We start from the raw sequence: 13,129 nt of genomic DNA, 5'->3' as shown, positions 1-13,129 counted from the left end.
AGACACGGAAGCAGATCCCTACAGATTCCCAGCAGCAGCAAGCTGACTTTGCCGACCAGCTGGGAGGTGCTGAGCACACCAGCAGCGCCGCACGCAGCGCAGTGCCTGCAGGGTATTATTTACAGCATATGCCCGATGGGCAACGCCAGGCTGGGGAGAGCTGTCTGGACAAAGGTTGCTCTGCGCGTAGCACGGTAACCACAACTATAAATTATATTCGCCAGGGGCAGCAGGGGGTGGAAGAAGGAAGTTCACAGTGAAAGATTTACTCAAAAGGAAGAGGCGGGAGTGTCACAGCCAGCACTGCTGTTTGTGGCCCTGTTTCTGACAACCATGGGCCTTTGGAAACCCCCTGAGCAGCCCCCCATATTCCATGAACAACCTCCCTCCACCACCAGCAGCAGAAAGAAGAGCATTTCACTAACCTCGAGTCTAGGGGTGACAGAAGAGGGATGGGCACAGGGGACATGCAGACACAACACACAGCCTTGATGCCACCTCTCCTGCACGGGACAAGCTCTTTCCTGCCTGCATGACCTGCTGCTGCGCTCCAGACACGCACGCGCTGCTGTGTGTTTCACTCGCACGCTGCCAGAAGAAAGGAGAGGCTCCAGCTTTAGTTTGACTATACTACGTGAGGAAACTGCTCAAGGGGACACCGGGGTTGCTTGTTTTGTTCATCTCTGCAGTAATTTTCTACAGCTTCTTGGCCACCTGGACAGTTTACTGGAACTCCTCAGCCTCCACCTCCTTGCACACAAGTCCTGGGAGGAAGGCATTTTGGAAACTGCCAAATGTGAGATGCAAACGGCCTGGGACTGAGAGTGGGGCAGCTCTTTACTGCTCCCAGAGCTTCTGTGGTTTCCTACTCCTGCTGGGAAATAAAACCACTGCACAACACATTGATTTAGCCAGACCCACACTGACACAGCCAGGGCAGCCACCAGTTTAGCCACTGCTTGTGAAATACAGTGAGGGTTGATGTGCAAGGAGACAAGGAAGTGAAGGCGTCCCATGCTACCACTTGCAGCAAACACCTCTTTGCCCAGTGTAGTCAAGGCTTCAAAAGGTCAACACCCCAGAGCAAAACTGATCTCATTTACAATTTTCTTCCAGTTTTTTAATTGAGAAGGGTCTTCCCCCTTCACCAGCAGGCATAGGGGAACAGAGGGTACTGGCTCCACTCTGCCATGGTCCCATGGGCATGTCCTGGAGCCCCCTGTGTATTGTATTCTGTGGAGAAGGCCGAGTAGCTCATTGCCCTGTACTGGCTGTGGGAAGGCACCATCCACTGGCCAAGGCCCTGCTCGGTGCCGTAGGGACTGTACATGGGTGCGCGGGCCCCGGGTTTCCCGACAGAGTCTAGAGCCATGTTCACCACTCCTGTGTAGTCCTGGGGAGGAGGAGGCAGAGGTGGGGGAAGCGGAGGCAGGTTGGTGAAGCCATCTGGGAGCTGTTTGGAGTCGTGCTCGGGCACAGTGGTGAGATCCAAGGGGTGGCACCTTGCCCGGAAATCATTCAAGGTTGCGGTATCACGTGTGGGAAGCTGCTGGCTATCCCCAGCTTCGTGGAACCTGAGCCCCGAGGGCAGAGAGAAGAGAAAGTCAAACCTACCATAGCGGAAAACCACTGAAACCCACACAGGTCCCCAGGGCAAGCTCTTAGCGTGCACTCTTTGCCTTGCCTACTGCTTTGCCTTACTGTTAGTGTGGACTTCAGTCCAAGCCTTGCTGTCACTCACACAGAGAAACTAAATGCCAGAGGAGGTAAGGCCAGACCACCCTAGTTCTGGCTCAGTTCTAGTCTGGGTTCACTATAACTCATGTCTGAGTTTGCAAAGATAAGGAGGAGGGAAAAAAGACTGGAGTCCTGCCACTCCTCCAACACACTTCCTCCAAAGGAGAGGGAAGCTCTGCAGTGCACAGAGGTGGCTGGGAGAGCAGTTCAGGACAGGGAAATAAAGAGGCATGAGTATGCCTGGAATCAGTGGGTTTGAAGTAACAGAGAAAGGCTTTGTATTGGAGCTAACCCCATGCTCATCTAGCACCTATCACCCAGTCATGCTGCCCAGCAGAAAGGCAGCCTTCCTTACTCCCACGGGCTGTTTTTCTTAGGAAATACCCAGCAGAAGAGGAAGAATCCCATTGGTTAAAGGGCAGCTTTGGAGATGAGCACCAGGAGGTGGGACTCACCGGTATGTCTGGTAGGATGGTGTTGGCACTTGCTGCTCTCTGGCCAGACCCTCCCTCTGATCAGCAGGCACTGGCGATGCTGCAGGCAAGGCCTGGCTGGCATTCTGCTCCGAGACCCAGAAGGGGTATCCGCTGCTGACCACGACGGGGTTACTCTCTTCCTTCACATCTACGTTTTCATCTTTCTCAAAATCTGACTCACAGCGGGGAAAAGAAAGAAGAGAAAAAAATGAAAAGGGGGGGAGAGAGAGAAAGACAGAGTTCACAACAGTCTGTTGGCAGCTGTAGTAATCACAGGATAAGAAGTAAAAGCAGTAATACCTCTTCTGCAGTCACACTGTTTTAAGGGACTAGCCCTTTCCAGCCTTTTTCTGCCCTTACACTGGGGTGATTGCTCCTGCCCTGTCCTCTTTCCTCAGCTGTGGTACTGCCTTGTGCTACTGCAAGCGAGACCATGAACTGGAGCAAGGAATGATCAAGCTTAAGAAACAATCTAACAGAAGGAGTAAGGATTTTTTTTTTTCAGTGCTATCAGTTCCCAGATCTGCATTACAACCCAGCTGCACAGACAGCACTGCTGGCACAACTGCACCGCTGAGAATGAACCAAGAATGAAGCAACAGGTGATGCTGCAAGTTCATATCGCTGTTGAAATGCAGTGAAAGCACAGCCTATGATCACACGTGGTCAAAAAGCACAGGCAGGCTGGGAGGCTGGTGAGGGAGCTGAAGGGTAGCCAGTAATGCCAGGTGACTCGTGAGCAGTCTCCTGGGATCATTCCCAGAAATAGCGAGTGACTCAAAGTTGTACACAGCACTCCCTAGGGTCACCACCCAGGCCACTCTCCCCAGAGAAGGGGCTATGTTGCTGTTTCTTTTCCTCCCTGTGGCCTGGGCACTGCCTGGAAATCATTCTCTGGGATTGTTGTGATCAATATTACCACGTTTCTCGGCACTGGACTCCTTTTCCTCGGGCAGCTTCCTCTTCTGGCCCTTGGCTGGACTAGGCTTCTGGCATTTGGCTCGTCCTTCCCTGGAAAGGAACAAGACATGGGGTAGCTTGTATGCAAGCTCTTCCCCTGGGTAAACATGCAGGGCATGCTGGACAAGCCTTGGAAGAGAAAAAGATGGGATGAACCTCTCCGACATTCTGTGACCTGCACCTCTCCTAGCCCAGCACCCTGACAGGCCCCTGGGGAAGACGCTGGCCGTAGCTGAATTACAGGGTTAGCCGTGCTGCCTGCCATCAGCGCGCGCTTCCAGCAAGAGCCCTCGCCTTGCAGCATACTGGGGATGAACCGGTAACGGGGGCTGCCCCCTTCACACTTGTACAAAAGGCACAAAGAGCATAAACCCAGCACCGGAGGCTGTGGCACGGAGTCTGTGAGTGTATTCCAGTGCTGGAAATAGACTCTGCACACAGGTACATGTGGAGCAGGGTTGGTCTTTCACTTGAAAGCAGCTTTTCCCTAAATGGAAAATGAGTCTAAGCTTAGTCAGAAATGATCCTATTAGAAAGAGAAAGAAAATCCATGACATTTTCAAAGTTTAAGTGAAAAGGAGTCAGTTTTGGCCTTTCTCATAGGAAACTAAGATTTTTTTTTCAGGCATAAAATAACACGAAACAAAATCTTAGATACTTTCCTAACATTTTCTGCTTGGGAAAAAATGGTATTTTTCCTTCTCTATTGCCAATCCACGGTTGATTTAAATTGGTTTTTTTTTCATCCATCCACTGGCTGCCCTCAGACAGAAAATCTTGTGGGTATTGGAAATCATCTTCTCTCTTGCAGACAAAATCTCGTGTGTGAAAAAGCGTCTCTTCCAACAGAAATTGATGAGGGAGCCTCTCGATGTCAGAAGGAAGCTGATCTCAAAGAGACAGAACGATCTGCTGTGGACTCCTGTTATCGCCGCTACCTTCACATCAGACTCAGGCCTAGCTCAAACTTGCAAGGGAATGCAGCACTCAACTTTGTCACACCTCCCACATTTCTGTAGGAAATCTTGTACCTCCTCCCACTGCCCGTGTCTCTTGGGAGGAGGCTGCACCGGGGGGCATTGCAAATGCAGAGTGAACAACACAGCAGGCTCGGCAGAGCTCGCTGGTATCGTTCTGCTCGATGGCCTTGGGTAGAATTCACAAGTGAAGCCCAGTTACAAAAAAACTAAAATGAAAAAACAGTTTACCTTCGAGTGTTCTTTCCGTGCTCGCGGAAACCTTTCGCAAACGGATTGTTGTCAATCTTGAGCTTTGTAATCTTAAAATAAAAGGAAGAAGATTCAGAGTCATGGTGACTGGTTGGGTTCTTCACTGTTTCAAGACCCTCACCTCAGTATTTATCACAGCAGCTTGTCTGAGGGTTTTGGGCATGCTCTTGCCACAGCTCTGAGCTCTCCCAGCAGCTCCCGTTATTGATTATGAACTGACATACAGAGAGGTGACTTTGCCAGGGTCAGCAGGGATTTGGGTGGGATTCATCTGACTAGAGAAATATACAGGGTCAGTATCTGTACCTGGACTTTTGCCCATACTTTTTACTGCATTTAGGGTTCTGTTAATCACTGACAGCACGCTTAAGGTGCATGATTCATCTCATCCCAGAACCGTAATGTGCCTAATTTTTCCCACCGTCCACTACAGGTGCCCAGGGTGAGTAGATTGGAAGGAGACACCTTCCTCTACAAGATTTCTAAAGACAGAATACTTAGCAAAGTGTCCGAGAGCAGCACTTGCACATCGTACCTGCTCGTTCTGGTAGGCAGTAACAGAAGTGAAGACTGTCTCAGGGAAGCTGAAGACTTGGAAGATGCTCCAGCGGACGCTGAAGAGGTCATCTGCCTGCACAATGTGGAAGCGAGGCTTGTAACGGTGCATGGAGTGGAGGATGATCTGGCACAGAGACAAAGGTGAAAGGTTCCATGTGCAACCACTGCGAACACACTGTGCAAAGTCTCCTGGGGAGATTCCCAGGACATCCACCTCAAACCAGGGATGCCTGCCTGGGACTGGTGTCTCCACCATGCCTCTGTAGTGACAGTACAGACTAAATCCTTCCCTAACAGGTAATTAAGGGGCACAGGGGTGAGGAAGGAAGAAAGGGCACGTTTTAATTTCCACGTGATCAAACACCTCACAGATCTCACTAATTTCCTGTAACATCCACCTGCAATGAATTCCAAGAGAGCACTTCTATAACCTACGTGCCCATGTTGATCCAGAGTGTTGTTGGTGAGCTTCAGTTTTTGGAAGGAGACAGGTTCTTTCATCCAGTGGCTGCCAGGAGCTGGGGAATCTGGGTGGACGTAGGTTCGACAAGGGAGCTGGGGTTCTGCTTTTCCAGCAACTTCCCACTGATCTTTATTCCACTGTGGAGAGAAAGACAGAGATCCAGAGCTTAAACCCCCCCTACTTTCACGTCAGGAAAGCCCCAGAAGCTTTGCTTCACTGTCAACTTAATGGACTTCTCTGACGCACAAGCAGCAGATTCTGTCTTACGAGCCACGATCATGTTACCAAACCAGCTCCGAGTTAAGGCCTCATTTGTCCTCCTTTTCTCCCAATGGCTGTTAGAGAAGTCTGTGTTAATAATGATTAAAACTACCACCTACAATGAAAATTAGTTACCTTTCTGGCAGCTCCCCAAGCAAAAGTAATAAATAACTCCTCAGAAGCGTAAAATCGACCAATTACTTCTAAACTTTGTCTAGAGACAATTTATAGATCAGCCTGGCCAGTGAAGCATGAAGATTACTCTATTTCAAACAAAGATGGAAGGACAGTGTAACTTCTATTATTTAAAGTCCTTACCTTGTACCTGAAGTTGTCCATTGGCACAAAATCTACCAGCATGAGGTACTTGGCGTAGGGGATTAAGCCAGAAACTTTGATTTTGCACTGTGGAAACATTCGTCTGAAGAAGAAATGAAATATACAGTATAAGGGGTCCTCTATAAAGCAGATATCGTCTAATGGTCAAGCAGCACATCACGTTTGCTCAGTATCGCGCAGTACTTCTACAGGCCAGCTGCTGAACATTCTTCTATCTTATTGATGTACTCTCTAGTCCTACAGGCTTAGGAGGAACAGGCACTAACAGGGCAGCAGTCACTGAAGGTCTGACATTGTTGCTGCTTTTGTTCTTCTGATTCCTGCACCGCAACAGTGGGAAACTTCAAAGAAAATATTTGGAATTTGCATGCAGTTCATAGCCCTCTGCAGCTATCACAGACCTGGAGGATAGATTAGAGCATCTTCTAGCCTGGGTAGAAAATGTGCTCCCAGCTAAGAGCACGCCTAGCTTTCCAATCCAGTACTCCCTGACACGAGTTTCATCTTCTGACTCTGCAAAACAGCTTTGACACCTGCCTCCCTAGCCAAAGGGATTATTTCAGCTCACAGCAGCTTTGACACAATACGTTACAATTTCACAATTCCATATCCTCTCACTGCAGGCTCCACAACGCATGACTCATTTACACTTCGGAGTAGTCTGCATGCACAGATCATTACTATTCTACGCCACGTTCTCATCTGCAAATGCAGACTCAGACGCAGGTATTCACTGCTCCACTGCTGCTGCCTGTGAGCAAGGCAAAGGAAGCCCAGGGCACTTTTCAGGGCAACCTTGAAGCAACAGGAAGAACATCAGTGTTAAGTGGTGAGATAAGAGTACAGAAGTTTTTTTCAGCACATCAGCCCCACAGTGACCTTTTGCACTCCACAGTTTGGACTTCTACCACATCCTGAAAGTGAGGATCTTCTGCCAGGGGCAGGGCGATGAGCATAATTGGCTAAAAAACTAGTTTAAGGGCCAGCATTCAAAAAAAGAGAACTCAGAGATTTTGTCAACAGCTTGGAGAAGTGTGGTGTGGGCAGCTGTCCCCCTCCCCTCACCTGCCAGATTTGGTGATGATCATCTCAGTTCCTATCTGATGAAACTTCATCCAGAGACTCATGTCCTCAAGAGTGACCACAATGGAGCTCTGCGGGTAGGGCTCCAGGCTGGGAGAAGGAAGTGCCTCACACTGTGCTTTCACGTCTAGCGGGAGAGAGAAAACAGTAACTTCAGACAGGCGGGGGCGGCCGGCATGGAGCTGCATCTCCTGCTCAGGAACAGAGCCCTGAGACACAGCACCCGCATCGGCCCTCGCGGTACCCTCCAGTGCCCACCCCCGCCAGTACAGGGAGCTACTGAATTTCCCGGGCTGTTGGAATGGATGGGGTCCATACACCTTGCCATCACTCCTCCCGTCCGGTCACAGTACATCTCAGCCCCAAACCACCTCACAGCGCACAGCAAAGCTTCTGTGATTTCACCCATGAAGGTTCAAAATGCTGCCGAGAGCTGGGGAATCCGTGCCACAATAAACCTCTGGAACAAAATCACTAGCAGGTAGCCACAAGACACTTTCCTCCCTGGTATGATCAGGGTTACAAGATTTAAAGTGTACCAGAGTGTAATGGAGAAAATGACAGACAGGTGGTAGCAGAGGTGAAAAATCTCTCCAGAGGACAAAAAACAGAGAGACAGGAAACCCAGATATAAGGGAAGGAAAGAAAGGGAGGTGTCAGAGCCCAACCATGGGATATTCTGAAAAGAGGATAGCTGATTTGACCTGGACTTGGAGATGGAGACCTCCAAGGAGCTGTGACAGCGGGGAAGGTGCCTCTTGAGTAACACCAGAGCGCATTGAGTAACTACCTGCAATACGCCTGCACTTTCTGCTACAGGCAGAGGACTAACTGTGGTCCTCGGGAAGAGGAAAGGGAAACTATTCTGAAGGAATTGTCTTTGATGTTGATGGTAGCCACCACCGCTGTAAAGCTGTTTGGATTACAATCTTCATAGAGGCACTTCTAGCTATATCATAAGACACACAAGATTGCTGCTGCCATACTGAAAAGTCCAGACAAAAAAACCCCACCTGTTTCATATTAGGACAAAATGTGATGTGGTATAGCTACTGGTGGGCTGATTTCATCCCAGAAAGGCTTTTCAAACACTGCTCTGGGGCCTGAGAGAGGTATTGCTACGCCTGCTGGACTCGGGGACACGTACAGCAGCAGTGCTGCCCTCGCTTCTGCTGGGTGAGGCATTATCAGCCGTCCACGGCTGTTTAAAAGGGAGATTTTCCTGCCTCCACCTGATCAGATCTTATTCAGAGCATATCAGAAGAAAGGGAATTTTCCCCTTGTTACACCCTGCCTGGGTACTGTCTTCAAAAGAATAAGCAGGAAAAGTAGATAACTATTTCCAGAGAACTTCGCTTTTTTCAGAAGCAACATCTTTCCACAAAAACAACCCAACACAAGTCTAAGGGAATTCCACAGTATTAGGAAGTAAAAAATGTTTAAATGTAATTTTGTCAGTTTGTAAAGGTCTTCAGGCCTTTAAAAAAATCCTCTACTCTTTTTTTCTGCTTTGATCCAACATTAATGAAGTGGCTAAGAAGTGACACCTAGTTTGCTCACTAAGATTAGCTTGTTAACATCTTCTTACTAAAGCTTCCCCCATATCCTCTTGCAAAGACATGAAAGCTGCCACGAGATGATGCCTTCGGTAGCTCAGTGCAGCACATGTATCAAAAGGAGTTACAATAAAATTGGGCTGATTTCCCATAGGAGTCATCCAGTCGCAAATACACGCAAACAGATTTTGATTAGCTAGACAGATGCTCACTCCTTCCCCAAATGAATTTTATAATTAGCATTTTTGTAAGCAAATTCCAATGCCATTAAATGAGACTACAACAAGGCGGATCTCAGGAGTCACTACTGAGGGCAGATTTCCAATGAAATCAAGAGGAACTGAAATGAAAGGAGTTCAACACTGAATTAAAAATCAAAGGCAGATGTTACTATACGGTTTTTACTAGATTATGAGTCCACAATGCACCTGTATGAGCAAGATGCTTCAGGAGACAGGGAAAAGAGCTGCACATGCAATCAACACTGCAGTAAGAATTTAAAATGTAGTTCATATCTTTCACCCCACAGGTTGTGTGTGCACAGTCTGAGGCTGAAAATCAGACCACCACCAGTCTGCACGGGGATCTGGTCCCCAGCAATGGTGTGAGTTTGCTCATGGATCCGCACAGCTGCCTACACAGTCATGTGCAATTGGCTTCAGCGGGTTCTGCAGTGCTGGATCCATCTGCAGGATCCACTTTGGATTTTCTTTGCAGAGCCAAAGGCTAGCTTGCAAGGTACTCCAAATTCGCTCCTAGTTTGTGCCAACGTAACTAACACTGAGACTCAGGCACACATCTGCCCCACAAAGATGCTGGCACGGTGGCACTACAGCACAAAGAGCTTTGTGGCAGGGTGTCCGAGCACTGAAGCGAGCAAGTTAAAGCTGCAATTCTATTGTTTCCTCTTCTACATAACTTAGTTTTTAATTTAAGTATTACTTGTAAGAGATTGAAATGTTTGCCAAGAATTTTAGTTCTAAGCTATTTTAGAAGTATCACTGTTATCACTGTGTAACTGGTAACACTGCATGTGGCACATTTTAAAACACACTCTTTATGCCGAGACGAGGTTGAGAAAGAAGATAGCTGCTATGATAAAGGCACTGAGAATTAAGAGCTCTTCCATCTATTCCATACTTGAAGTCCTTATACAAATACAAGCAGTTTCTGTATCTAGAATAGGCTGTACATATCTTTTTCCTGACTTGGAGGTGAAAAGAAGAGAAAGAGAAATAAGAGTCAATTCAGCAGTGCTTGCAGCGGGGGATAAGGTCTTTGGAGAGAAGACACTGGAGTGTAATCCACTCATCTACAGCAGCCTCTCAATTAACTGTGTAGTCCTGAGACAACATTCTGGTGTCAGGAAATTTGTTGCAGCCGTCCAGAAATGTATGGGATAGGGTTTGCAATACCGGGAAAACTCCAACAAGGCAAAAGGCAGCTTCTTGTCTTCACTAAAATCAGTTATTGTTACAGCTGTTGCTGCTGACTTCTGAGCGAAGAAGTCCAACACCGACAGTTATCCAGCGTCCACAGGGGAGAAATGCACGCTGACTTACAAAGCCATCTGAGAAATTCATCTTGCCAACAAACAAACTAAATGCTTTTTCTCTGCTCTTATAAATGCCTGTAGAAACAACCCGACCCTCATTTCTCAGAGCCAGAAAGCTTTCTGGCAATTCCACAAACTCAATGGCTTCACCTCTCAAACGCACCCAGGCACCATCCGGAATATGTCTGCTGTATGGGTCATGCACCAGAAACAACTCAGTAAGAAAATGAGGGGAACTCTGCAATAGTTGGAATCTTTAGTATCATAAAATACTGTAATACAGTCTGTCCTTTTTTCATTGTTGCTCTTTTGCTTTTCAACTCAAAATTCTTGTCAAGTGGCAGAAATCAGTATGAATCAGATGACCACAGAATGGACTGCTTTATAAAAACCCAAAACCACAGTGAAGGTGGATGTACCTGAGTCACCGCACATGTATTTGTTTATGATGGAAACCAGACCCTGCAGTGTTACAGAAAGGAAGCTGAGAATACCCAGCCACCTCTAACATTTACCTGCATACCTGAACCGGGTAAACAGTCATTTCCTTCTGATGTAGCGTAAAACCCCAGACTAAATTTGGGTTTCAGTTATACTGACAAGTGCAGTGGCTCTGGACTGGCCCTTGGTTTCCCGATGCATGTGTGTCATTGTGTCCAATCTGATCGTGCCCCACGTAGAAAAGGTTAACAGCGCTTTATGAGATGGACGGATGAAGAAAACCATAAACAAAACCATCAGGAAATCACAAAAATCCTGTGTTTGGGCACGAACCTAGTAGAGGTAGGGTATGTCTGCCTGGGGTTTATACTTTCAAAGAGCAGAGAAAAACCATAGGAAAAAACAGACAGTTCATATTAGAACTATTATTTTCAATATAACAAATACTTCCAGACCTCCTGTGGCCTTCAACCTGAAGGAAACTCGGGGTACTTTGCAGACAATGCACAAATAACACTCCTAGCCTTCAGTGAATGATCACACTGCACAAGCCGATACAGGTAAGAGAGTTTTGGGCACAATTGTGAGTAAACCTCTACTACCTTCCTTACAGCAGGCCTTCCAAGGCTCACAAAGAACACTCAAATCCACCATTTCTCATCTACTCTTACAAAATCCCCGTATTTTAGAAATCCTCTCCAGCCACACTACTATAAATGCTGTTCATCCTTCAGGAGCACTTGCTTTCTAAAATTAAAAAGACTGTACGCTTTTAGCGTAACTCTAGGATCTGTCTGCACAAGGAAGAGGAGGGAGTGAGTCCTTTACTTACCTGGCAAAGCTTGCATTTTTCCATGTACTGGGAAGTCCAGGAGCTTGCACGGCCGAGAGAGCCACCAGAGTTCTTATGAGGGGAACCCAAATAGTCCAGTTCAAAAGTAGGTCTGATTTCCTGAAGCAAGCAAAACCCCTTCCTCCTGAGATCCAGTGTCAAGAGTGAGCGGGATGAGGATGGGACTCCAAGCACTGCTAGCCAAGGTGAGTTCCTGTTTTATGGAGGCTAATGAGCAGGGAGGAGCTTCACGCCAGGGCTGTCCCCTTGCGATCCTTTGATGTCCAAAGGGACAAAGAGAGGAAGGATCTGCAGCAGTGGCTGAGGCTAAGGGAAGAAAATCAAAGAGAATTAACATGGCTTTGACATACAGGAAACCCTACAGGGGAAATGCACCTTGATTTACTGCTAACGCACTTTTAAACAAATAGAGACAAGACCAAAAACATCAGCTGAAGACTTACCTACAAAATGCAAAAATCCCTTAAACAGCAAGCAGGAAAAATTTCCTTCTGGCTATTCCACAGATTTGACATAATTTTCATCTCCAGAGCACAGAATTATTTTACTCTTGATTTCTGGTGTCAGGATCAGGACTGTATTGAGCTTGTTCCTTCCCAGGTGGGTGACTAAGTCTGTGGTGAAGTTTGCTCTCACAACTGGGATGGTTCAGCAATACATTCACTCACCACCTGATGTCTTCTCCACTAACAGAAACACATCTGATGGTGTTACATTACCTACCTACTCAAGCTCTGCATTCACAGCCCTTAACTGCACAGTTAGTTTTCCTGAGGCAGGATCCTCACCACTGCCCCACATCTGCTCTGGAGCTCAGGCCTGGGGCTGCTCCACATGCAGTATCTTTTCAGATGAGCTTCACGAGTGGAAGCTGCAGTTGTTTAACGGCACAGTCATGCTAGCGTATCATTTTACAGGCACCAAACTGCTTCAGTTGGGACCTTCCAGGGCTAGTGCAAGAGATCCAAGAGTCTTGTGGTGGATCAGGCACTGGTTTTTGGCCTTGTTCAAGGCACTGCTCTTACTGAAGGAAGGCTGAGCAGAAACTCGACTTGAGCATTTTCCCTTAATTAGTTTATTCTGCAAGTGTGACCATTAGCTTTTGTACTTATAAGTACTTACAAGTGCTAAGAGACAGCAATCAAGCCTCATGCTTCAGGGCACAAAACAGCCCCTACACCTGGGTGCAGAAGGGAGTTCTCTGCATTCCCGGACAGAAATGGCTATACTAACATTTACAGGCCGAAGGTGTTCAAGAAGTGGAGTTCAAAAGCAGGGTATCTGTCTCAACGGGCCAGTGCTGGATCGTGCACAGCAAATTCAGGAACTCTGCTCATTTCAAAGAGCTTGTGGTAAGGCTGCAGCTGATTCATGGTCTAGTTTTGCTCCCAATAACATAGACTTTTTAAAATGTTGTCAGTGATGTTACTGGGACATCTGATATTTAGTCTGACATGTAAAACATATTCTGAATTTATTTAGTCAGTTCCTATACCTGACTAACATCCCTTTAGTTCTGTTTTCACTGCCGTTTGGAGGAGGCAATGCAAGGATGTGCCAACAGGACAAAGGAGTTTAATCAGAGGGACTGGATGTCTTTCAATGGTATACTGAATTT

General features: G+C 47.2%; 1 protein-coding gene across 1 annotated transcript; it reads right to left on the bottom strand.

The window, feature by feature from the left end:
* Positions 1 to 435: 435 nt before the first annotated feature.
* LOC104494636 (T-box-containing protein TBX6L) lies at positions 436 to 11,646 on the bottom strand. The gene is made up of 9 exons (XM_010137499.1): positions 11,491 to 11,646; positions 7,089 to 7,233; positions 6,003 to 6,105; positions 5,396 to 5,560; positions 4,938 to 5,084; positions 4,382 to 4,452; positions 3,133 to 3,224; positions 2,193 to 2,385; positions 436 to 1,574 (listed from the first exon to the last, which is right to left on the bottom strand). Exons 1-9 carry the CDS (start codon positions 11,504 to 11,506, stop codon positions 1,145 to 1,147), a joined length of 1,362 nt encoding a protein of 453 aa, XP_010135801.1. The 5' UTR covers positions 11,507 to 11,646; the 3' UTR covers positions 436 to 1,144.
* Between the last annotated feature and the right edge of the window lie 1,483 nt (positions 11,647 to 13,129).

Source organism: Buceros rhinoceros, unplaced genomic scaffold (genome assembly GCF_000710305.1).
Source record: "Buceros rhinoceros silvestris isolate BGI_N320 unplaced genomic scaffold, ASM71030v1 scaffold5746, whole genome shotgun sequence".
Lineage (NCBI taxonomy): Eukaryota > Metazoa > Chordata > Aves > Bucerotiformes > Bucerotidae > Buceros > Buceros rhinoceros.
The sequence above is the reverse complement of the archived record's forward strand: the minus strand, read 5'-3'. Positions and strand labels throughout refer to the sequence as shown.